General features: G+C 35.4%; 1 protein-coding gene across 2 annotated transcripts in view; it reads right to left on the reverse strand.

The window, feature by feature from the left end:
- Positions 1-491: 491 nt before the first annotated feature.
- The window catches only part of Mapk6 (mitogen-activated protein kinase 6), a 34,381-nt gene continuing 10,129 nt past the window's right edge, over positions 492-24,743 (reverse strand). For both annotated transcript variants that reach the window (XM_078049604.1, XM_078049605.1), the window contains exons 2-6: positions 16,746-17,932; positions 14,941-15,085; positions 9,139-9,303; positions 4,279-4,480; positions 492-2,843 (exon numbers count right to left, since the gene is read on the reverse strand). In XM_078049604.1, the coding sequence (XP_077905730.1) occupies positions 1,742-2,843; positions 4,279-4,480; positions 9,139-9,303; positions 14,941-15,085; positions 16,746-17,300 (2,169 nt within the window). In that variant the 5' untranslated portion in view covers positions 17,301-17,932 and the 3' untranslated portion in view covers positions 492-1,741. The remainder of the gene's footprint in view (positions 2,844-4,278; positions 4,481-9,138; positions 9,304-14,940; positions 15,086-16,745; positions 17,933-24,743) is intronic.

A 24,743-nucleotide genomic window follows, 5' to 3' on the forward strand; every position in this document is an offset into this window, starting at 1 on the left:
CCAGTACCAAAAGAAAAAAAGTTGGCAAGGATATGAAAAAACTGAAACCCTTTGTTGGTGGTACTGTAAACTGTTGCAGTCACTATGGGAAAAAAATAGAGCAGCTTCTCAAAATAAGAGCTATCATATGGCACAGCAATCCCAATTCTGGCTATATATTCAGGAATTAAAAACAGGAAGATAAAAATGTATTTGTACACCAAATATATTTACAGGTTTTTCTACATAGTTCACACCTTCCATACCTATTCCACATAAATGTTCAAATATATAAAGCTTTATTTCATCTTAATGTGTGAAGTTAATGTAAGATTTTTGTGTGAAGTTAATATAAGATTTTTGTGTGAAGACAAAAATGACTTTACTTTTCAGCCTTTAGACTAATAATTTAAAGCCACAATTCAAAGATACTAAGGAATGGAACTGAAGTCTGGTAGTAATTTTCCATCTAACAGATAATCTTCATTACCTAAAGAGTGAAACAGGAGCCATTTTTGCTGGCCATGTTTTATTTGTCCTTTTTCTTCAAACAGGATAGCCAAAGATACAGACAGTATTCAGTAAAATAAAATAGATGAAACAAATTCTAAGAGACTGCGATGCCACATGCTACATTTAACCTAATTTTATTCATGCTTGCCTTGGGATGGGGAATAGATCATTCGGTAAAAACATACAGTAAAAACAAAAAATGTCTTATCATGTACAACTTTAAAACTACAATAATGATGTACCTTAATTACTTCCATGCACACAAGTCTAACATTACAGTATTTTTAAAAAATAAACACAATTAAGACTTCTAGGAGCATTTTATAATAAAGTAATTCCTAATTTTTCTTTGTAGATAGATCAAGCACCTCCAAAATACAAATTCCTATACACAGTGAGTACTTTACTTAAAATGAACACTTAAGTAAATTAAGTACGTGGACAGCCTTAGGATAAGCTGATATTATATATTCAGCTAGGTAGGCAACAAACCATAGTGCCAAATGGAAAAAGTGTAGTTGCAAATAAAGTTTTAAAACTAAGTTAATTTTATAATTAAATACAGAAAATATACTGATTTGCTAAAATAAATAAGATGTGATGTATTAACACTTCACTATAAAGAATGAATACCAGAACATTTATAAACAATGAGTCTTAATAGTTTACTACAATAAACGCTGGCTAAATAGAAGTGCATATTGTGAAGCACTATGGGTGGTATATGTTTTGCCACATACTTTTGTTACCTTGAGGTAGATAACACATGTGTACCAAATTCGGCATTCATTTTCAGTTGCTGCTGGTATCATGTGTTTTAAGAAATGTGTACAGTATGAAAAACTGGAAAATACTAATGAATGAAAAATGTTTTAGGAAAAAAATAGATATTTTCATGCAATTATGTACAGTCTCACTGTGTAAATTTCAAGGCAAGATTTTTGTTTCCTGTAAAACAGATCATTGTTCTATGAGAGAATGTTTTTTACTTGTCTTAGTGCATTTCTTTTGTCTCCTCCTGCATTGCATTATTTTGCTCTATTCTTTTTTGTGTGCAAATGACATGCCAGTTAAAATGAAAACTATCTCATGTAGAAAAAAATTCTGGATTTTAAAAACCAAGAACTAATAAAAATCCTTACTAAATGACACCATCTGATTCAAGTAAAAAATGACTTAAACACTAGTAATAAAAAAAAAGACAAACACATTTCATGAAGAATACAAAAAGAAATGTCTGCTGAGTGTTTTAGTTCAGATGTTTCAGAATGCTGCTGTATGTTTTATGAGGAATTTGAGGGGAAGATTTCATAGCAGAAGGTGTTAACGTGGCCTGGATTGACTTAAGTGGTGACCCCACTGGACTATGAAACTGTGGGATGCCTATGGATTCAAGCTGCTTGTTAAAAAGGAACTCCCCACTGTTGTTCAGAAATCCTTCCTCATTTCCTCTCTCCCCAAGTTTCCCATCCTCTACTGGCTCAGTTTCTAGCATTTCAGTATCTTCTTTCCTGCTAAAGAACTTGTCCAAGTAACTGGTATAAGTGTTTTCCTTCTCAACCTGTTCATCCTTCCTGACCTCACAACAAAACTGATTGATGAGAAAACATTCCTCCCTACCACTCACAAACTGGCTATCCCAAGAAGATTGGTACAAGGCTTCTAATTGAGCCAAATTTGCCATTCCTTTTTCCTGTTTTTCTCGGCTTACTGACTTTGATATCAAACTTTTCAACTCTAGTTGGGACACTGAGCTATTCAAGTCATTTAATTTATCAACAACATCAGTAGGCTCATGTTGTGAACTAAGTTGAATAGTTCCTGCAATAAAGGAATCAAAATCAAATCCCTGATTCTTTTCCCTTTCTTTTTCAGCCAGTTGCTGTGATGCTTCCTCTAGCGCTATCTGGGCTTTAACCAATCCATTCCTTTCACATTTTGACTTGCCTTTCTTATCAGATTTTTCTTTGCTTTGTTCTTTCCAATTGGAAAGATCTATAATAAGTTTGGGTTCATAATAATGATTAACTTCACTCTCTCTCCAAACTAAATTATCTAAATATGATGATGACCTTGTTTTGTAGTTACAAGTATGGCTGCACTCTAGATCACAATATTTGTTTTCATGATGATCTGGGTACTGCCAACAAGGCTCAGTGGAGTAACTGGTATCAAAAGCAGGATCCTCCAGATACTTTTCTCGATCTCCATCCAAATATTTTCGAGGATCAACCTGTACTTCTTCTTCATCAGTGACATCAGACAGAGCTCGTGGGTCAAGCTGAACTTCATCAATATCGAAGTTGTTATGTATAGGCCAATCATGCTCTGAAAACTGACAATCATGGTACCTGAAAATAATACACTGGGGTTATTCCATGTATGATATCATTTTCAAATTCACTGAGTATCTCTTATGTGAAAGCTCTATGCTAGGTCTACAAGGTGATAACAGTTGTGAGCCTAATCTGCCTCACTAGAACTTACAATAATCTTTCTTTTTGGTGCCACAAAATTTAACTCAAGGGCATTTAACCACTGAGCCACAGCCACAGCCACAGCCCTTTTTATTTTTTATTTTGAGACAGGGTCTCACAAGGCTTACAGCCTTGCTAAGTTGCTGAGGCTGAATTTAAAACTACAATCCTCCTGCCTCAGTTTCCTGAGCAGTTGGGATTATAGGCGTATGCCACCATACTCAGTTTTTGTCAAATGGTCAAATAACAAGATAGGTAAACCAGGCATAGTGGTACATGCCCATAATCCCAACAGCTTGGGAGGCTTAGGCAGGAGGATTTTGAGTTCAAGGCTGGCCTCTGCAACTTAGTGGTAAGAAGAGTAGAAATTTTTATCTGGGGGGGGGGAGGACAGGTAAGATCTATTACTTTACAAAATACTAGGAGATGATATTTGATAACTACAATGGGATCTTTTAATTTCCATGAAGAATTGAGTGTTCTACTCTTAAATAAGACCAAATATCATTTCTCCCTTTTTTTTTAAATTTTTTTTAATTTTTAAAGTTTTCTAATTAGTTATACATGAAAGTAGAATGTATTTTGACACACTGTATACAAGTAGAACACAGCTTCTCATTCCTCTGGCATATATGGTGCAGTCATACCAGTAGTGTAATCAGACATGTATACTGGGTAATAACGTCCGTCTCATGTCTCCCTTTTTATCTATTCTTTTATCCATACAACTGCAGATACATATCTAGGTGGCTGGCCTGTCTATAGTTTCAAACGAATATTTTATGGCCACAAAATGAAGATATCTAATCTCAGGTACCTTAAAAATGTTCATTCTGGTAATTAAGACAGACTAGAAGTGAAGGTTTACTGGAGACCAACAACCTGAATTAAAAAAAAAAAAAAATCTACATATGTTACACAATGTGACATTCTCTTACTGATACATCATACCAGTCTTGGGATGGAGGTATATGTTTAATGGCAAAGTGCAACCATTAGGCAAGGCTCTGGGTTCTATCCCCAGCGGAAAAAAAATCAAAAGATTTTAAAATCTGTGAGTTTATGGTTCAGATTTCCAGATTTCACATTTAAAAGACTTTAAGGAATGCAAATTATAAAGACATTCAAAATAGCCTTCATTATCTATTTCCTAGCCAATAAATATTAAATATTTAAATTACCTAAAGGCTATTTAAAGATATTAGTAAGTTGAGTAAGAAACCCAAAAGTGCCATTACTAAAAACCTTGACTTTTGCATAGTCTTATCATACTTTGGTTCACCGTTTTTCTAATTTAAAATCAATTTACCTTTCCCAGTTATAAATGTGACTGTGAGTTTCATCCATAAGCAAAATATCATCAACTTCATCTTCAATGTGAAAAGGATGGCTTGAAATTGGCTCATCCATTGGAAAAGAATATATACTCATATAAGGATGAGAGAGTGCTTCCTCTGCTGTCAATCGATCCATGGGGCTAAATGTCAAAATTTGTTCCAGGAAATCCAGTGCTGCAGTGTAAGAAGAGTAGAAATTTTTATCTGTAGAAAAACTGAAAATGTTGGTCTCATTCAATAAAAATGACTAGTTGAATGACTATTTTACCACTTCTTACTACACAATAGGAACAAAACATCTTAACTGTACTTAAGAGGTCTGCCAACTGATAAAGGGAAAAGAATAGACTATATAACTAAAGGTAAGTTAATATTTGTCAGAGAAATAAAATTACCTGACTGATTAAAAAGAAAGGCCATTTCTTCCATCAACATGGTAAATATTTGAAATGTACTCTGATCTTATTATGGCCACACACTAATACTCTATGAAATTGCTGTTTTTGTCAAATGGTCAAATAACAGCAATTTAACATGGTTTAACCTAATACCTAGGTCTTATTCCCAGCTCTTCAACTCACTAGCTTAACTGAATTACTAGCTGTGTAATGCTAGATAAGCTACTTAAACTTACTAAACTCTAATTTCATCAAGTATAAAAATTTAAGGCATAGTGTCTGGTCTTAATAAAAGCCTTTCTCCCTTCCCTTCCTTCACTAACTTAGCTGCTGCTGTTTACCTTAATCACACTCTAGCACAGTTCACACATTACACTTTATCATTTTAGGATTCTGAAGGGACTAACCACACACCAAATTCTTCCTTTAACTAGTCTGTCAGGCCTTCCTATGTCTTTACCTAGCTTCAGGCTGTCCCTATACCTCCCACACACTATTGTGCATTATCATCCATCTTCAACCCTAGATCATTTCCACCATCTTCTTTCTCTCCTCTAGCAGCCATACAATAGTGATGAAAACTAGATGCAATATCACAACTGGCTCAGTACAAATTCACACTATGAAATTTCAATTTAGCACTTGCTCTTTTGAACAAATCTTTTTTTTTTTTTTTTGAGAGAGAGAGGGGAGAGAGAGAGAAAATTTTTTTTTTAATATTTATTTTTCAGTTTTTGGTGGACACAACATCTTTATTTTATTTTTATGTGGTGCTGAGGATCAAACCCAGTGTTCTGTGCATGCCAGGTGAGCATGTTACTGCTTGAGCTACATCCCCAGCCCCTTGAACAAATCTTTATGCTCTAATTCTACTATCATCCTGAACATATAAACCCAATTCATATTTATCTCAATTCCTATCTAATCACTATGGTCTCCTACATGTCCTTTTGTTTTTTGTTTTGGTACCCAGGATTGAACCCAAGGGCTCTGAGCCACCTCCACAGCCCTTTTCAAAAAAATATATTTTATTTAAAGACAGGGTGTCACTCAGTTACTTAGGGCCTTAAGTTGTTGAGGCTGGCTTTGAACTCACAATCCTCCTGCCTCAGCTTCCCAAGCCACTGGGATTACAGGCGTGCACAACCATGCCCAGCTTTACATGTCCTCTTATCCTCACTTTCTATTTCAAAGGGAAAGAAAGTCCCTTTAAAACTAACACCTGTACTCTAGAAGAACCTATTCTTTTTTTTTTTTTTTTTTTTTAATTCAGGGGCTCCTGGCCACTAAACCACATCATCAGCCCTATTCTGTATTTTATTTAGAGACAGTCTCACTGAGTTGCTTAGCACCTCACTTTTGCTGAGGGTGGTTTTTGAACTCTAATCCTCCTGCCTCAGCCTCCAAGACTTTGGGATTACAGGTGGGCACTGTGGTCTAGAAGGGACCCTGTTCTCGATTTCCAGCTTCTCATTAACATAAATAGCTGACATGCTTATAGCTGTTTATTTTATAACACCTCACTTAACTCTACCATCAGTCCAATAAGGGCCCAAAAGAAGAAACCTAAGGCTCATTGCTACTCAAGTCCCTCAGGGGATAAGTTCTGAGGGTCTTTCTTGTGTTCCCTGCTATTTCTCCCTACTCTTCTCATTTTCCCTTATCTAGAAAGTCATTTCAAAATGCATCAATTGTTCTGCTGCAAGAGAATCCATCTCGTTCTGAGGCCATGGGGTCCCCAAAAAGAGAAACTGGGAGGCAAAGAGTTATAGATGGTGATCCAGCACAATCACATTCTTTAAGTAAAGGGGGATATATTTATCTACAAAAGGAAAACATTCTATAAAGTCCCTAGCATCTGGGAACTACAGGTGGCAGGTGGAAAGAGGGAGCAATAAGAAAGAAAAACTAGCCAGTTAGGCTTAACTAGAAATACAGAATATTTCCATCAGAATAGAAAGTTCTATTGGACAGCACTGCTCCAGAGAAAACCAGTAAATTTACTACAATGGTATTAGTATGCTAAGATATAGAAATACTTAGCATGAGAAGGAAAAGAAGTAAAAAAGAGGGTATTCACTTAAAGATATTAAGAGTGGAGTTCCTAGTAGTCTTATATGAATATTTATATTCATATGTATTTAATCCTGTTTATTTATGTACTTAATCCTACTTCGTAGATAATAAACAGTGCAGGGAGAGAACATGTATTTTTAACAAATACCCCTTGCCTCTGAATGTCCTCTTTCCAAACTTCAATGTTACTCATGAAGAAAACAGAGTAGAGCAATAAATCTTTAGTCTCAGGAATGCTACCCACTCTGCACTGCACCCACTGAATGCAAACACAGTTTTGCCATATGTGAACATCAATGGTTAATTCAATGAACCCATTATCAGCATCAGACAAACATTCAGCTTGATTCAAAGCTGACACAATCTCCACCCTAATAAGGGTAGAGAAGAGAAAGATTCAATAATTATTACCTTGTATCACATATAATTGATGAGAGAGGGTGACAGGAAAAATAGATATAAAATTTAAGAGAAAGCTTAATGGGTTTAGGAAACTTCCTTTTTTAAGATTAAGAATGCTTCAAGAGCAATGTCCTCTTTCAGTAAGATCCAGCAACAGTGACAATGAAGAAGCCTCAGCAACTTAGCAAGGCTCTAAGCAACTCAACAAGACCCTGTCTCTAAATAAAAAAAAACTAAAAGGGCTGGGGATGTGGCTCAGTGGTTAAGTACCCCTGGGTTCAATCCCCAATCCCCAGTACCAAAAAAAAAAAAGAAACAGTGACAATGACTCTGAAGCAGATCCAGGTTACCTGAGAAATGTCTCTCAAGTTGGCTAAGTATAATCACAACTGTACAAAGTTTTAAAAATAGATATCCTCCCTGTTTCCCACCCCAACACTGAATTCCAATTTAAGCCTGCATTTTAAAGATGGCTCCATAGATGACTGAGGCTTAGTCAAATGTTACATGACAGCCATTTAGTTACTAACAGGGATATCATGATAGTGGCTACAAAGTTAGGTGCAACCAGCAACAGAATTTGACTTGAGAGACTTTAAAACTGGCTAGAAATTAAGAAATGCTAAAATTTAATCAGAACCTTTAAGTAAGCTTCTTATTTGGGCATCTATAAATTTTTGAGAAAAAAAGACAGTGCCTATATTTTCAAAATACTTGTTATTTTAAACACTTTAATAATTATTACCTTGTATCACATATAATTGATGAGAGAGGGTGACAGGAAAAATAGATATAAAATAAAGAGAAAGCTTAATGGGTTTAGGAAACTTCCTTTTTTAAAAAAAATATTTTTTAGATGCTGATTTTATTCATTTATTTATGTGTGGTGTTTAGAATCAAATCCAGTGACTCACACATGTGAGGCAAGAGCTCTACTACTGAGGCACAACTCTAGCCCCTATTCCTATTTTGATGAGAAAACAATACACTTCTGACACTGATACATATCAGGTGTGTGTATGTGTATATGTGTGTGTGTGTGTGTTCAAGGTCCTGAGGATTGAACCCAAGGTATGCTAGGCAAGGGGTCTACCCCTGAGTTCAAGCCCTTACAAAATAATTCTTAAAGATATAAGACAATTTTTTAAGAAATATTTATTTTTAGTTATAGTTGGACACAATACCTTTATTTTATTTATTTTTATGTGGTGATGAGGATCGGACCCAGGCCTCGTACGGGCTAGGCGAGTACTCTATCGCTGTACCATAACCCCAGCCCCCAATCAGACAATTTTTAAGAAAAATATTTTTCCTGTCTCATGTTTTTAAGAAAATGTTACCTTATTACAAAAGTTAAAGACTTGTATCTTATTTACATCACTCCATTTTGAGACATAAAATTGTTTTAGTGGTCAATGAAGTTGTGATTCTCTCCAAGTTTCTACTATTTTCAAGTCTGCACAATCTCTTGCATTTGGCATTTAACACTCCTAACACCAATCCAAACTCGTACATATTTTGCTCAAGTTTTGCTCTTTCCTCCCATCTCTGCCTTCCTCTGTCTCAATTTTTTACATCTAAATGACACTTATACCCATATTTATCATATAACCCTCAGAGAACTCAACTCTCACTTATCAAAAGCCGGTGATTCAATATACTCACATACAGCAAGAAATCGGGGTAAGCTGAAAGAATAAATGGTGTTAGAACTAAGAGAGAAGGGTGTATTTTTTTGACCCTGGAAAATTATTCAGAAGGAAGAAATACATCTTAGCCTAAGGGTAATGTCAAAAAGGGGGAAGTAAGAATTGAAGGTTTTGGTATGTAAGTGTCAACAGACTATTCAAGAGAAAGTTGTATACCCAAAGAACTTCCCTACACAGATCATATTTATACACACACACACACACACACACAGGCATTAACATCATGGTTACTCTGAAGTCACAATACCTTCTCGACTAATTCCTGGAAGCAGCTGAGTTAAAGGTTTGTGTGGCTCAGTCATATCATTTCTAATGTAAACTGGAATTACACTGAGAAGCTCCTGACGATCTTCCTCATGCACAACAGGAATAGATTCTAAAATCAGTTGCATCTGTTCAAGTTCATGTGCACCTGAGGGTAAAAAAACACCAAATATAACAAATACATTGTTCTGTGTTTATTTGGCAATAAACATAAACATTGTAATGAACAGTGGGGCAGGGGGACAATTTCAAATGGATCATTAATTAGCAGATTTCACCATTCTGAATATCACTTGTCTACTTAGCCTATTTATTTCAATTTCTGCCTACTGATATATTTAGCTTTAGCTGATCTCTTTCCACAAGGAGCTGACTCTTGAAAGTCTGGCCTCATACTAAGATTATCAAAGAAGTGGGGAAAAAAGCAATGAATTAGGATTCCAGAAACTTGGACTCTAATCTTAGCTGTACTACTAATTAACGGTTTTACTCTGGAGACAATACTTAGTAGCTGTAGGATTTGATTTCATCATCAACAAAAGAGAAGGAAGGTTGGACTAGATTTATGCAACAAGTAGCTTTGTATTTATGTTTAGGCTCAGTTAGCATTTCTAATCAGAACCATTATTAATAGAATAAAAGGGAAATAAAGGCTAAATGGGTGACTAAGAAAAAAAATCTATCTGTATTTCCACTATTAGAAATTCATTCAAATTTTTAGTTCCTACTACCTACAGAGCACTCAGGAATTCAGCTGTACAACAAAGTCCCTGTTTTCATGGAGTTAACAATCTAGTGGATAAAGATTGATAATCTGTAAACGCTACATAAAATGATAATGAACACAACAAAGAAAAGTAGAGTAATGTCCCTGTGGGGAGGAGGGTTGTTAATTTATAAAGGATGATTTATAAATTTATAAAGGAAGTGAGGGAATTCACTCACTTGCATAAGGAGGAAGATGGAGAAAGGCTCAGAGAAAAAAAGTGGGCTTAGTGTGTCCCAGAAACAATTAGAAAAGTATAGATGGGGCCAATAGTAGGAGATGAAGTCAGAGTGGTATCAGAATATAAAGGGTTTGCTTTACCCTACAGTTTAAGTAGAAAGACATGATCTGACTTGTGTTTTAAAAGGACTAGTCTAGTTAGTAAGTGGTAACTGGCCTACAAATAGTAAATACTGGAACAGGGAAAAAAAACTATTAAAAAAAAAAAACGGTCAGTAAGGAAAAGGAAGAATCAACAGAGTGGTACACAGAAAGACAAGTAAAGAAAAAAAAAACATTTAAAGAAAAAGGATAAGATTGTGACAAATGCTGGAGATGGATAAAATAAGAACTGAGCCAGGTGTGATGGCACACAACTGTAATCCCACCGACTTGACAGGATGAGGCAGGAGGATCTCAAGTTTGAGACCAGTCTCAGCAACTTTGTGAGGCCCTGTCTTAAAAGCAAAAAAAAAAGAAAAAAAAAAGAAAAAAAAAATTTGACCTAGGATTTAGCATTATAAGTATCACCAGTGACCCTGATAAGCAGTTTTGATAGAGGACTAGAGAGGGTTCCAGGAAAATAAAGAGAGGAATTAAAGATAGCAGAATATACCAGAGTTTTTTAGGAGATTTACTTTGAAAGAATTTTTTTCTTTTGTACTGGGGACTGAACCCAGGGGCACTTTACCCCTGAGCTGCATCCCTAGTTTTTTTTGTTGTTGTTGTTGTTTTATTCTGGGACAAGATCTTATAGAGTTGCTGGGAAGAAAGGTGTATGCCCCCATGCCTGGCTAGAGATTTTTTTAACATTGTAAACATACTAATAGTTGAATACTGATTAAAAAGGGTCCAGGAGGAGGATGAAATGAAGGTACAACATCATCATCATCATCATCATCATCATCATCATCATCATAATAATGCTAGAGTATTGAAATGCTGGCCTAGAATCAGAAGAGAAAACATCTACTGCCCAAGTAGAGGGATTGGCTCTGAACAAGACTACAGATGGACACTGACAATGTACACATAAAACAAATGCACAGAAAAACAAGACTGATTCTTCCTATATGTTTAAAAAAAAATAGATTTAAATCAATGTATAATCTGTTTTTTGTTGCCATTCCTTTGCAGCATATACCTGATAACCACTCAGATCTCTCTCCATGCTGCTTTTATTGAATAGTTAATCTAATATCAATAGGGAACTATAAGCTAGAGCTTTCAAATCATTTTATGATTACTCTTATACTACCTTAGGGTTTTTTAAAGTCCAGTTCTTTTTACTGCTATACTTGAATGATGTCTGAATGTGTCAAATGAACATTTGAAAATACATGAAGTACCTTTGTATAATCAACACAGCAGTATTTACTGATCCCGTTTCTTTAACTTGGAGCATGACATAATGCTTTTACATTCTATAGATTTAAATTTGTTTCCTTAGTATTCCTGATTCATTTTTGTGATAGCTTTAAAATATGTCCACAAATTCTTAGATATGTCTCCTGTCAAAGGGTAGAACCCAACTCCCCTCCCCATGAGTGTGAGCTGTACTATTGACTAGCTTCTAATGCATAAGATAATCTGAAGTGACACTAACTTTTGCCATGAAGTCACAAAAAGATATTTTCTATTTATGGTCAACTGATTTTTAACAAAGAAGTCGTGATAATTAGATGGAGAAAGACAAACTTTTTCAATAAATGTTGCAGAGACAACTAAATATCTATATGTAAAGAATGAAACTGGACCACTACCAAACTCAAAATAGATCACAGACCTACATGTGAACAGTTAAAACTATAAAACTTAGAAGAAAACCCATGACCTTGAATTAGAAAATAGTTTCTCAGATTGGACTTCATCAAAATTAAAATTTGTTTCAAAAGACACCAGCAAGAAGGAAAAGACAGTCTGTGAACAGCATGAGAAAAAAATAAATGTAAATCATATATCTGATAAGGGATTTCTATCTAGAATATGTAAAGAACTCTTTCAAAAAGACAACCTAATTTAAAAATGAGCAAAAATCTGGATAGTCTCCAAAGAAGATATAAGAATGGCTAATAGGAACATAAAAGAGAGTTGGGATTGCAGCTCAGTGGTACTGCACTCACTAGGCACTGGGCTCGATCCTCAGCACCATAAACAAACAAAGGTATTGTGTCCATGTAAAACTTACACACACACACACACACACACACACACACAAGATGTTCAACATTGTAAATTATTAGGGAAATGAAAATAAAAACCACAATGAGATACTATTTCTTATCAGCTAGGATCAAAAATAACACTTTAAAGGTTGATAAAAACATGGAGAAATTGGAACCCTCACACATTCTTAGATGAAGGGAATGCAAAATAGTGCAGCTGCTTTGGAAAACCGTCTTCTCTTCAAACACTGAGCTTATGTCACTAGCAATTCAGCACCTAAGTATATATTCCCAAGAGAACTGAAAACACATGTTAACACAAAAACTTAAAACATCCATAGCAGCATTATTCACATGGCCAAAAAGTACTAACCCAAATGTCTCATCAGCTGATGAGTAGATGAACAAAATGAGGAATATCTATATAGTGGAATACTATTGGTCATTAAAAAGGAATGAAGTACTAATATGCCCCATGGATGAACCTCTAAAATAATGCCATTTGAAAGAAACCTGTCACAAATGATAACTGTTATGATTTTATTTACGTAAAATGTTTAAAATGGGCAAATCTAGAGACAGAAAACAAGATTACTGGTTCCTAGGAGGTAGGGGGAGTGACTGCTAATGGTTACAAAGTATCTTCAGGAGGGATGGAAATGTTATAAAATTAGATGGTAATGATGGCTATACAACCCAGTAAATATAATTAAATACTAAACTATACATTTTAAATGAGTGAACTTTGTGTGAATTATATTTCAACTACACATTTTTTTTTTAATATATTGGCTTTCTTCTGGCTCTTTTGTATCATTAGTTCTGGCAAAAGCCGACTTCTACACTATGATGACACTCAAGCAAGTCCTATGGAGAAGCCCACCTGGTAAGAAACTGAGGCCTCTTGGTAACAGTCATGTCAGTAAGCTATCCAGAAGTGGATCCTCCTGCCCCAGTGGAGCCTTCAGTTGACTGCCACCCTGACCAACATCTTGACTGAGAAAACCTGAGCTGGAACCACCCAGCTAAGCCACTCCCAAATTCCTAACCCACAGAATCTGTAAGATAATAAATGTTTATTGTTTAATTCATTAAGTTCTGGGTTGTTACACAGCAACAAATAATACAATAATTATTTTACATATGCTGAAAGGTACTCAAATACCAGGAACGTAACCTCTAATCACAGTATTGTTCCTAGGAAACAATTCACTTAACTATTCAGTTTATTAACTGGTATAATCTCAAAGTTTTTTATAATTGAAATACAATCAATATCACACATCACAGAAGAAATTTCAGATAAATATAGGGAAAAGAGGATAAATAACTTGTTAATGTTATGTAAGCTAAGCATGGCAACAAGTAAAACACACTTAGGGGCATCTGTACATACCATCCTTTCTTCAACTACACTCTCCTATGCACCCTAGTGTTCTTTTATTAACCTTTCTTTTGTAACCAGACTCTGTCTACCCGTCCACATTCAGCACAACCTGGGAATGGAAAGAGGGCCAACAACTCTGAACACTGGTTATAGATGGAAAAATAGAAATGTCAAAAGAGAAAAAGGAGCTGGATGCATTGGCACATGCTTAAAACATAAGCTACTTGGGGGGTTGAGGCAGGAGGATCCCAAGTTCAAGGCCAGGTTGGGCAACTTAGCAGGACCCTACTTCAAAGTAAAAAAAAGGAAAAAAAAAAAAAAAAAAAAAAGACCTGGATCACCATTTTATCACTTCTTGAAGTAAAAAATCTTCAGCTTCCTACTTTTCCAAATAATAACTTCTCTGCCTACTTTCTAAGAGATTAAGTATTCTGGCTCCATATTAACTAGTCTTAAATACCATATTATTATTTGACCACCTTGCTTTCATCAAACTTTTCTCATGGATTCATGAATGTACCAGGCTCATTCCTTCATATGAACATCCTTCAATAATGTTTTTTTCTTCCCTCTTCTTTACTAGTCTTTACTATTCCTATGTAGTGAAAAACTTTTTACTCCATTTGCCTTCCTTTTCAGCTATGACTAACAATTTTTAAGTTTGCAGCTCTTATAGTCAAAATTAAATTTTATATAAACTCATACATTGCTTCTTATCTTAACTAAGTTCTCTCTGCCACATTTTCAGACTCTTCCATAATCCAACCTTAACAAACAAACAACTTTTTTTTTTTCCCTGAAAGATCACAGTAGTCACGCAAAAGGATATGGCAGTTCAAGCAACAAAGATAATGAAGTGACCAAGAGAAATTTTTTGGATTTTCAAGAACTAAAATATTTCACCAGAGAATGACAAAGACTATACTATGCAAATCAGACATCAACACAGATTATCAACTAGTATTGTGGGTTCACAAAATATGAAGTTAGGTTTAGGAAATAAAATGGTATATGTAAAAAAAAAAAACAAGAGTTCTAACTAAATTTACAAAGTGACCAAGTTAGTGAATATGTGACTAAGTTTTCTCAATTTTTTCAATAATAAAAACACCATCTTTTAATATAACAGACTATAATAAATTATTTTATATGAATTGTGGGAAGCCTGCGCATGGTAGAATGAATCCCACTTATAGATGAATGAAAAATTAGTTTCTCTTGTGGATAATTTTTTTACATAATACGAACCTGCAAAGAGGGTTTTACCAGTCAGCATTTCAGCAAAGATGCAGCCTGCAGCCCACATGTCAATGGCTTTAGTATAGTTATTAGGAGAAAGTAAAAGACGTGGAGATCTGTACCATTTAGTAACCAAACCTTCAGAAAGATGACCCTAAACAAGAAATAAGAAACATTTTATTTTTTTGCTTACTTTAGCTAAAGAACTACCAACAAAATAACACAAAACAAAAAACCCAGTAAACTGTTAACTAATTAATATGGAGCCAGAATACTGTTGATTTCTAAGATCATTTTTAAGGTTCTTATACTTTTGAGGGTGAGTTACATTTCCCAGAATATACCATCTATAAGATGATAAAAGGCATGTCTGCTGACTAAAATACACCATAAGAATTTAGGGCTAACTTTAGCCCACACATCCAAAACATGTTTCAGAAGAGGAGCTATTTTTTCACTCCAAGTCTTAAGATAATTAAGGATCAGGTATTCTTCAAATCAAAGAGAAAGACAGGGAAGAGCACTAGAGTTGCTACTTGTACCAGCCTATTCTTTGAGAACTCAGGGGAACTGGCTCTACTATATATCCCACTCCTAAACAATTTTATTTACATTTGTTTGACAAAAACACACCTATATTGTTTTATTTCACCCTCAAATCAAAACTGAGAAATTATGAATGGTATATATTAACTCCATTTTTACAGTGTGATAACACTCAAGATTAAGGTCAAATAGCTTAAGGTAATAAAGCTAGTTAGGTATAGAAAGGGAAGTAAATATTAGTGCAACTCTTAGTTCAATATTCTATATGTAATACTTCATTGTTAGCTCTAAAGAGAACATGGGTGCTGGGTGTAGCAACACACTCCTATAATTTCAACTACTAGGGAGGCTGAGGCAGGAAGACCATGAGTTTGAGGTTAGCTTGGGCAATTTAGCAAGACCCTGTCTCAAAATAAAAGAAAAAGAAAAAGGGCTGGGGATGTAGGTGACTGGCAGTGCACTTGCCTAGTATGTGAGAGGCCCTGGGTTCAATCTCCAGTACAGGATGGGTATGGGTGTGGGTGGGTGTGGTTGTAGTGGTGGGTGTGGTTGTAGTTATGGTTGTGGCTGTGTGTTTGGGGGCGGGGGGGGGGGGGGGGGGTAATATCCATTTCAGTTCAGTACTCAATTTCTATGGTTTTTTTGGTTAGTTTGTTTTTAATGAAGTAAAGATATCCTTAATGTGACACACACTATGAAAAGCCAAGCAATCAGAGTATCCAGGGATTCTTTATAACTAAAGTAGCTTCACTTTTACATTTTACACATCATGGTCCCACATTAGATTTCAATTGAAAACTAAAAGATAGGGTTCTGTTTGGAAAATACTATCAAATTTTTGCACGAAAGCAAGTGCTAAGGGAAAGTTGCTATAAACTGCCAACTGTTTGTGCAAATTTAAATTTCAAACTAAATTCAGTTTATTTTTAAAAGGTGTAACTATAGTATAGAATATTGTCAAAAAGCAAGGCCTAAAGGTTGGACTAGCACCCTGTCTTTCCTTCAGGTAGGACCTCTCTGCTGTCCCAAACAGAGAAAAATATATTCCCCTTTGAAATAACTATACAAGAATTTCAGTTATAATAAATAACCATATGCTCTGGAACTTCACTATAATGCATAAACATATACTTTTGGGGATGTATATTTAATTAGGATCCCTCTCTACCATTTCAAATGCAGGGAAATTGTGAAAGTAGATCTGCATCGGAAAAAAAGACACCATTGGGTTAAAAAAAAAAATCTGTCTGAAGTGACGTTTCACATACCTTATGGGAATAATGAGGATCCATAATCCGTGCAAGACCAAAGTCACCTATCTTCAGCACCAAGTCTTCAGTATTAATGAAAAGATTAGCTGGTTTGAGATCTCTGTGCAGTACATTCGCAGAGTGAATATACTTGAGCCCCCGTAGCAGCTGATACATGAAAAGCCTGGCATGCTCTTCCAGTAAAGGGCCCTGCTCCAGCACATTAGCCAAGTCTGTCTCCATGTACTCCTGAACAATGTAAACACTGTTCAGTTCAGTAAGAGAGCCCACATCGTCTGTTAACTGGCTTCCACTGGGGCCAAGAATTTCAAACACTTTCACAATGTTATCATGGTCAAGTCTTCTAATAATTTTGATTTCACGGAGAGCATGTTTGACACTCTGGGGATCAGTAAGGACAATTTTCTTGATGGCTACTCTTTTGTCACAGTCATTGTCTACAGCAGAAAAAACCAAGCCATTGCCTCCACAACCCAATGGTTTTAAGTCCATATACCTAGAGCCCAGATCAAAACCATGAATGTTCATAAGACTTTCAAATTTCTCTGCCATTTTGAAACCCTTACTATCGCCTTTTCCTTTCGAATTGTTGAACTTGTGTAAACAAGGAAGAAAACAGGCATCAAAAGGAAAGATCTTTCAAAAAGGGAGAAGAAAAATAATTATGCTTCCACAGCAAGATGGTTTCTTGATGTTCATTGCATATGCCAACCAGGCCTGTTGAGTTCCCCTCAGATTTAAAGCTCAAAAAGCTCTACTCATATTGAGACTTAAAAAGATTGCAGTACTCATAGTTCAAGAAAGGGGCAGCAACTCTGCAGACATTTAAAGAAAACACTCAAGAAACTCAAACGGAATGAAATGACATACTATGCACTCAGATATACTGTGCTAAACGATTTAACATTTAACAAAAATGTGAATAAATATGCACACAACAGGCTTCTATGAACATTCTCCTCACAGTGCAGATACATTCAGTGTTGGACTGGTCCTGAGCAGCATCATTCTAAGGTGCTGGTAAGCACTATTTCCGTTTTGCTTCTTTTCTTCCTTTGTTGCTATATATTTCAACAGGAAGCCCTGGCGACTGTTGGTTGACAGATGTCTTTTGTTAGTGATCAGGTGGCTCCAGCTCACCACAATCACAATCAAAGCTACCGTCCATCTTACTCTGATACAACCTAGAGGATAAAAAAGAAGGGAAAGAGTCACCACTACAGAAAATACTCTTTTCTTCAAATTTGTAAAATGATACAAACTGGGCATGTAGCAATAAACTACTACTGGTGCATTAAACTTATTTATAATCAAATGCTAAATTACTCTTCATCAAAAAGAGCTTACAAAAATGAAATTCACCATGGCTGCCTGGGCTCCAGATCTCACTACAATACATTCTTTATAACACTTGGGTTCATCAGGTTGTGCATTTTTTTTTTTTGAGAGAGAGAGAGAGAGAGAGAGAATTTTTTTTTAATATCTATTTTTTAGTTCTCGGCGGACACAACATCTTTGTTGGTATGTGGTGCTGAGGATCAAACCCGGGCCGCACGCATGCCAGGTGAGCGCGCTACCGCTTGAGCCACATCCCCAGCCCCAGGTTGTGCATTTTTTAATGCCAACAAGGATGAAATGGTTCTTCACATTTTAACAGAACTCTTTAGAGATTCTTGAGGGATGAAATATTAATAACACCTCTCTAAATGAACATATATAATAAGTCTGCAATGTTAGTTCATGAAAAAAGTCTACTTATTTACTATCGGTTACCCATGAACAAAAACCTTGTAGTACAAATAAAATAAATTTGTGGGATATGCTCTTCAATTTATGGAAAAATAAACTTGACCAGTGAATAAATATATGTAAAAATGTTTAATATCACTGTCAAAAATCAAAATGAGGATAACATTTCAGACTGGGAAAACCTTTTGAGTCCGTTCATATCAAGTCTGAGAAGAATGCAGAAAAAGTAATTTTCAGACAATATTTTTTTTTTAAAGAGAGAGAGAATTTTTTAATATTTATTCTGTAGTTTTTGGCGGACACAGCATATTTGGTTTTTTTTGTATGTGGTGCTGAGGATCGAACCTGGGCCGCACACATGCCAGGCGAGCGCTCTACCACTTGAGCCACATCCCCAGCCCCCTCAGACAATATTGATGAGAGTTTAAATTACAGAATTTCAAAGCAATTTGGTGTAAGTACATGAATGAATGAATGAATGAATGAATGAATGAATGAATGAATGATTCCCCCCCAGGTAAACTCCTTACAGAAATGCTTGCAAATAAATATACAAATTTTTTGTTGTTGTTTTTGTAATGGCAAAAAAATTGAAAAACATAAACTTTCAAAATTAGAAAAACACATAATAATTTTGAGTCTATACAGACTACTATATAATAATAAAAACGGATATAAATGGTTGAAACATCCAAAATATATAAATTAAAATCAAACTGCAAACTGGCATAATGGCACAAGCCTATAATCACAGCTACTCAGGGAGCTGGACAGACAATTGGAAGTTCAAGGCCAGCCTCAGCAACTGAGACCCTACCTAAAAATATAAAGGGTTGTGGATATGTGTAAGAGCATCCCTGGGTCTACTCCCCAGTATAGTTGTGTGCATGTGTGGGTGTGTTAGTGTGGCAGGGGCAGGGTGCTGAAAATAGAAATGTGCCTGTTAAAACAAATTATATCAGATTCAAAGTCATGCAAAATAATGCTATTTTATGGTTACATATATATGTAGCAAAAATATTTAAAAAAATACCATGAGATTGACAAATTCTAAACTCATGATAACGATTACCTTGAGGAATGAGGAAAGGGATTAGAATCAGGATGGACTGGCATTACATAATAACTTCATATATCTTTAACATGTTATTTCTTTTTAAAAACTGAAGTATAGCAAATTATTAGTATCTTATAGTGCGAGGTGGTATATATGTGTCATTATGTTACTCTCTACATTAGAAATATTTCATGATTTTAAAAATATTCTATACAAGGGTAGGAAAAAAAAAACAGCCTCAACTCCAGTAGATGGGTCCCTAGCCAGCCTGAAAAAAAATTAATGCAATTTATTTTGTTGTTATTTTTTGGAGGGGTGGTACGAGGGATTAAACCCAGGGGCATTTAACCAATGAACATACCCCCAGCCCTTTTTTGTGTTTTACTTAGAGACAAGATCTCACTGAGTTGCTTAGGGACTCACTAAATTGCTGAGGCTGGCTTTGAACTCAGGATCCTCCTGCCTCAGCCTTCTGAGTCAGTGGGATTACAGGTCTGCTCCACTACACTTGGTTTCTTTCATTTTCTTAAAGGTCTAATCCTTGATCTGCGGATGTTTGCATCCAAAGTACCAAGTGAGATACAGAAAGTAAATTGGTCAGAATTCCTGACAGGTAAAACCAGGCAGAAAGAATAATCTAAAACCAGAGCAAAACAGACATGATTTTGGCCCTTGGGAAATTCAACTTATTGCCCAACAGAAAACAGCCTTGTTTATTGAAAGGTACTGTTCCTCAGTTCTTCTAATAAAAAGGAACACTTCTTCTATCTGCTTAATATTGTGAATGACATTAATAACACTCTTTATTTTACCATAACAGAGATGAGTTCTTCTGTTTGCAATTTCAGAAAAAAAAAAAAAGATAGGTTCCTAGAAATTCTACAGCTTACCAGTCTATGTGCAATGAAACATTTAAAAATTAAAATCTGTGAATACATTTTTAAATTTTTAAAAATTTCAGAGCTGGGGGTTAGCTCAGAGACAAAGGCCTGGGTCTGATCCCCACATCCACCTATACATGAGTGCACACATATACACACACAAAATTAGTTTCTTAAAGGGCTTTAGTTACTAATGCATGTCCTTTATTCCATTTTTTTCTTTTCCATTTTTTGGTACCAGGGATTGAACCCAGAGGCACTCAACCACTGAGTCATATCCCCCCCCCATTTTGTAATTTATTTAGAGACACAGTCTCTCTGAGTTGCTTAGCACCTCACTGTTGCTGGCTTTGAACTCATGATCCTCCTATCTCAGCTTCCCGAGCCTTTGGATTACAGGCATGCACCAGCATGCCCAGCTTATTTATTACCATTTTCTCTGCCTTCATATTTAATTTCATAAAGCAAGGTTCAAGTATTAGACTCAGAAAAGAATTAGGCTCCATATTCTTGTTGTACATTCTATATTCTTAGAGGAGGAAAAGAAAAATAGGGCAATAACTTAAAATGACCCTTTCCAGGATCCTTCCAATTTTTTTGTCTTCAAATGTTAACCATTCCTACCAACTAGTGCTGATTCTATGTTGTTTGGAGAAGGATCATTAATTAAGTTTGAATTAGTTGGCTCAATGTTGTTTTATTTTTAACAATTTGGTGAATATAAAGAAGTACAGAGAATAGCAAGAATAAAGCTGGGTTTTTGTTTTACCTCTGGTCTTCTTTCAGTGATCTAATACAATGTGGAAAGTAAGAGGTCAGGCTGGATACCAGTTTTCTAAGTTTATAAGACAGTTTCCTGAAACTGCCCTGACCACAACTGTTTCCTCAAGCACTCCTGTCTTCTCTAAATTACTTCAAGTTCTCTACCACCTGGTCTATCTCCCAATCGAGAGAAATGTAGGTGGTGTGAGTCAAATCTTAGTCTAAGGTCAAAATGCAAAAGAAAAATAAAAGAATAACTTTGCTCTATCTCCCAATTCTGTAGAACAATCTGGCCTGTGTCAAAAAGGAAGTCTGAATGTACAAAGTTTGAGGTAAAGATCTTAACATAAAGCTTTAACATAAAACTTACTTTTCTGGTTTTCTCTCCACCTTCTATTTTGTTGCTTCTCTGGTTAAATGCTGACATGATCATCTGACCTGTTCATATCCTCTGACAATCCTTCCCTTACCCCTCCTCTCAAAGGTTCTTACCTATTTTTCTCTTCTCCAGAGTGAATTTTGAGTTAACTGAAATCTAGCCAGTCTCACATCTCCTCAAAAATCCAGTTGCTTTTGGAAAGGGAAAGGTTGACCTCTACTTATATTCACCTAGAATTGTCTCATCCCTGGCACAGAGAGGTATTGTCATAGTAAATTCATCCTTCCCTAAGATTACGTCTAAACTCTCACCAAATTTTTAGGATACAGAAGGCTAAGGGCTAAAGTTTAGCTGCTTGCTCATTTGTTTTGTTTTGTTTGGTACTAGGGATTGTACCCTGGGGTACTCTACTACTGAGCTACATCCCCAGTCCTTTTAATTTTTTATCTTGAGATGGAGTTTTCACCAAGTTGCTGAGGCTTGTCTCAAACTTGTAATCCTCCTACCACAGCCTCCCAAGTCACCAAAATTACAGGCATGTGCCACCATACCCAGTTCATATGTACTCTTAACAAAAGCTCTTGCTCCTAATGTAGGGTGGCCCTATTAGAAGCTTTTTTGAGGATTTGTACCTCAAGGAGGTCAGTAGTATAAATTAATATTAGTAAATAACCTCAGAAAATAACTAGGAAAGTGGGGGGGGGGTCTTAAAACTACAAGGCCAAAGCCTAAAAGGCTCTGCTTAGTACAGTACCAGAGTACTACTCTTGCTACAGAGATAAACTTGCAAAGTCAAGTTGGATGATTACATAGCTTCTACCAAGGTATCCAAGTTAAAAACAAAACACTAGGGCTGGGGATGTAGCTCTGTGGTATAGCACTTGCCAAATATGCAGTGAGGTCCTGGGTTCCACCCCTAGCACTGAAAACTAAAAAGTAGTAAAATATAAAACAAAATACTTGTTATGTGCATGTACAAATATGCCATAATGAATCTCACTATTGTATATAATTATAATGTACCAATAAAATATTAAAAACCCTCTTCTACTATGAATTTCTGTTTTTAAACCCGAATGCTAGCCTAAATACACCTTAACATTATGGGCTTTTGTTTGCCTTTGGCCATTAAAGAGCCATTATAAAATACATACACATATGTATACATGTATATATAATTTTTTTCCTTTCTTTATCTTTTCCTTCTTTCAAGAGATGGGGTCTCTTGGGCTGGGTTGTGTCTCTGTGGTAGAGCGCTTGCCTAGCATACATGAGGCCCTGGGTTTCAATCCCTGGCTCCACATACAAATAAAATAAAGGTATGTGTCCACCTATAACTAAAATATTTTTTAAATATTTAAAAAAAAAAAAAAGATGAGGTCTCACTATGTTGCACAGGATGGGCTGTAACTCCTAGTTCACGTAATCCTCTTACCTCAGCTTCCCAAGTAGGTGGAACTATAAGCACTGCACTACCATACCCAGCAGTATTCTTTGTTGTTGCTCATCTCCAGTTGTTATTTACTATAAGTTATCCATATTGAAATATCAACATTTCACATACCAGATAAACTAGACAAAGAATATCTAAAGACCTTCCCAATTCTAAAAGTCTATGACCTACAAAAGCAAAGAATAACTTTTTAATTTCATTGGTTTTGTTCCCTGGCACTTTTTATGGTGGTATGCCCAAAATGAAGGAAAAATCAATGGAAACTGCTGTTCACAAAACATTAAATATGATTCCTTCTAAAATAATTACAATAACTCTTCATTCTCTCTCCTGTCTTCCTCCTGCTTGGGCCTTCATTTCTAAGATTTCTCATTTAATTAATACTAAGGAAACTGGAATAAATACAAGAGGACATATGAGCATTGTTTCTTCAAGCTCCTTTGGACATGAGGATTCCAACCAAATGAAAATTAATAGAAAACTTTGCAGCAGTCAGGATAGGTTAGATAACCCCCAAAACAGCTCCCAAATTTCAATGATTTAAAAATTTAAGTCTTATTCATGCTGTAAATAAATCCAACATAGATTTGTAACCTAAGCTGGTGACAATTGTACCAGAAAAAAGAGAGTATCTCACCAGTGTCTAAAACTTTCATGCAAAAATATCGAGATTCTCTTCTAATAACCTTTTATTGACCATGGGTCATCTTTAAACACTCTGCCCTTTTGATCATCATCTTTATTAGAATGTCTATGTATAGAGTAATGAATGGAAAAATAAATAAATCATTAATTATTAAATAATTGTTAAATAGTGATTTACTTTGTGGGGGTTTTGTTTTTAAGTAGTTTTACATCGATAAATATAAATTAATATAATAACATTTCAATACCAAATTCATTATTGACAATTCTAAAGAAATTGGAAATTAATCACATGAGGGACTTATTTTATTTAATTATTTTATTTTTTGAGACAGGATCTTATTCTGTTACACTGGTCTCAAACTTGTGGTGTCCCATGACCTTAAGCTTCCAAGTAGCTGGAACTACAGGTATGTGCCACCATTCCCAGCTCACATGGCAGATTTTAATCAAGATAAATATACCTATTTCAATGAAATAATTTTAGAGGCTCTGCTTTCTATCTGAAAAGTGCAGTTCTAGGATATTAAAAATTATATAATGTAATATGGCCCAAGAGTTCTAATTTTAGGATTTAAGTAACATATTTGGTAAATATTTGCCCCATACTACCAACTAATTAATGAAAAACTTATTTGCTTGATTATTATAAAGGAAGGCAGTATTGAACATGAGAAAATTTTTTGGTAGTTATATATGGACAGAATGCCTTTATAATGTTTATTTTTATGCAGTGCTAAGGATCAAACTCAGTGCCTCACATGTGCTAGGCAAATGCTCTGCCAACTGAGCTACAGCCTCAGTCCCAAGAATAGAATTTTTAATATCTGAATTTTTTAAATGTAAGCAAACTTTTATTGAGAATGTATTATATGTGAAACATTGTGCTGAGCATAGACCCTTATATTAAATTCCCACAACATCACAAAATGAATCTTAGGAGCTCAAATAATTTAAATAATACATTCGAAATCACAGAAATCAGGATTTGAACCAGGTTGTAAATAAACCCATGATCTCTCGATTGACAATGTAACTTTCTTAGTGACAGCTATAGTATACATATCCC

The sequence above is a fragment of the Ictidomys tridecemlineatus genome, chromosome 5 (genome assembly GCF_052094955.1).
Source record: "Ictidomys tridecemlineatus isolate mIctTri1 chromosome 5, mIctTri1.hap1, whole genome shotgun sequence".
In the NCBI taxonomy this organism is placed as follows: domain Eukaryota; kingdom Metazoa; phylum Chordata; class Mammalia; order Rodentia; family Sciuridae; genus Ictidomys; species Ictidomys tridecemlineatus.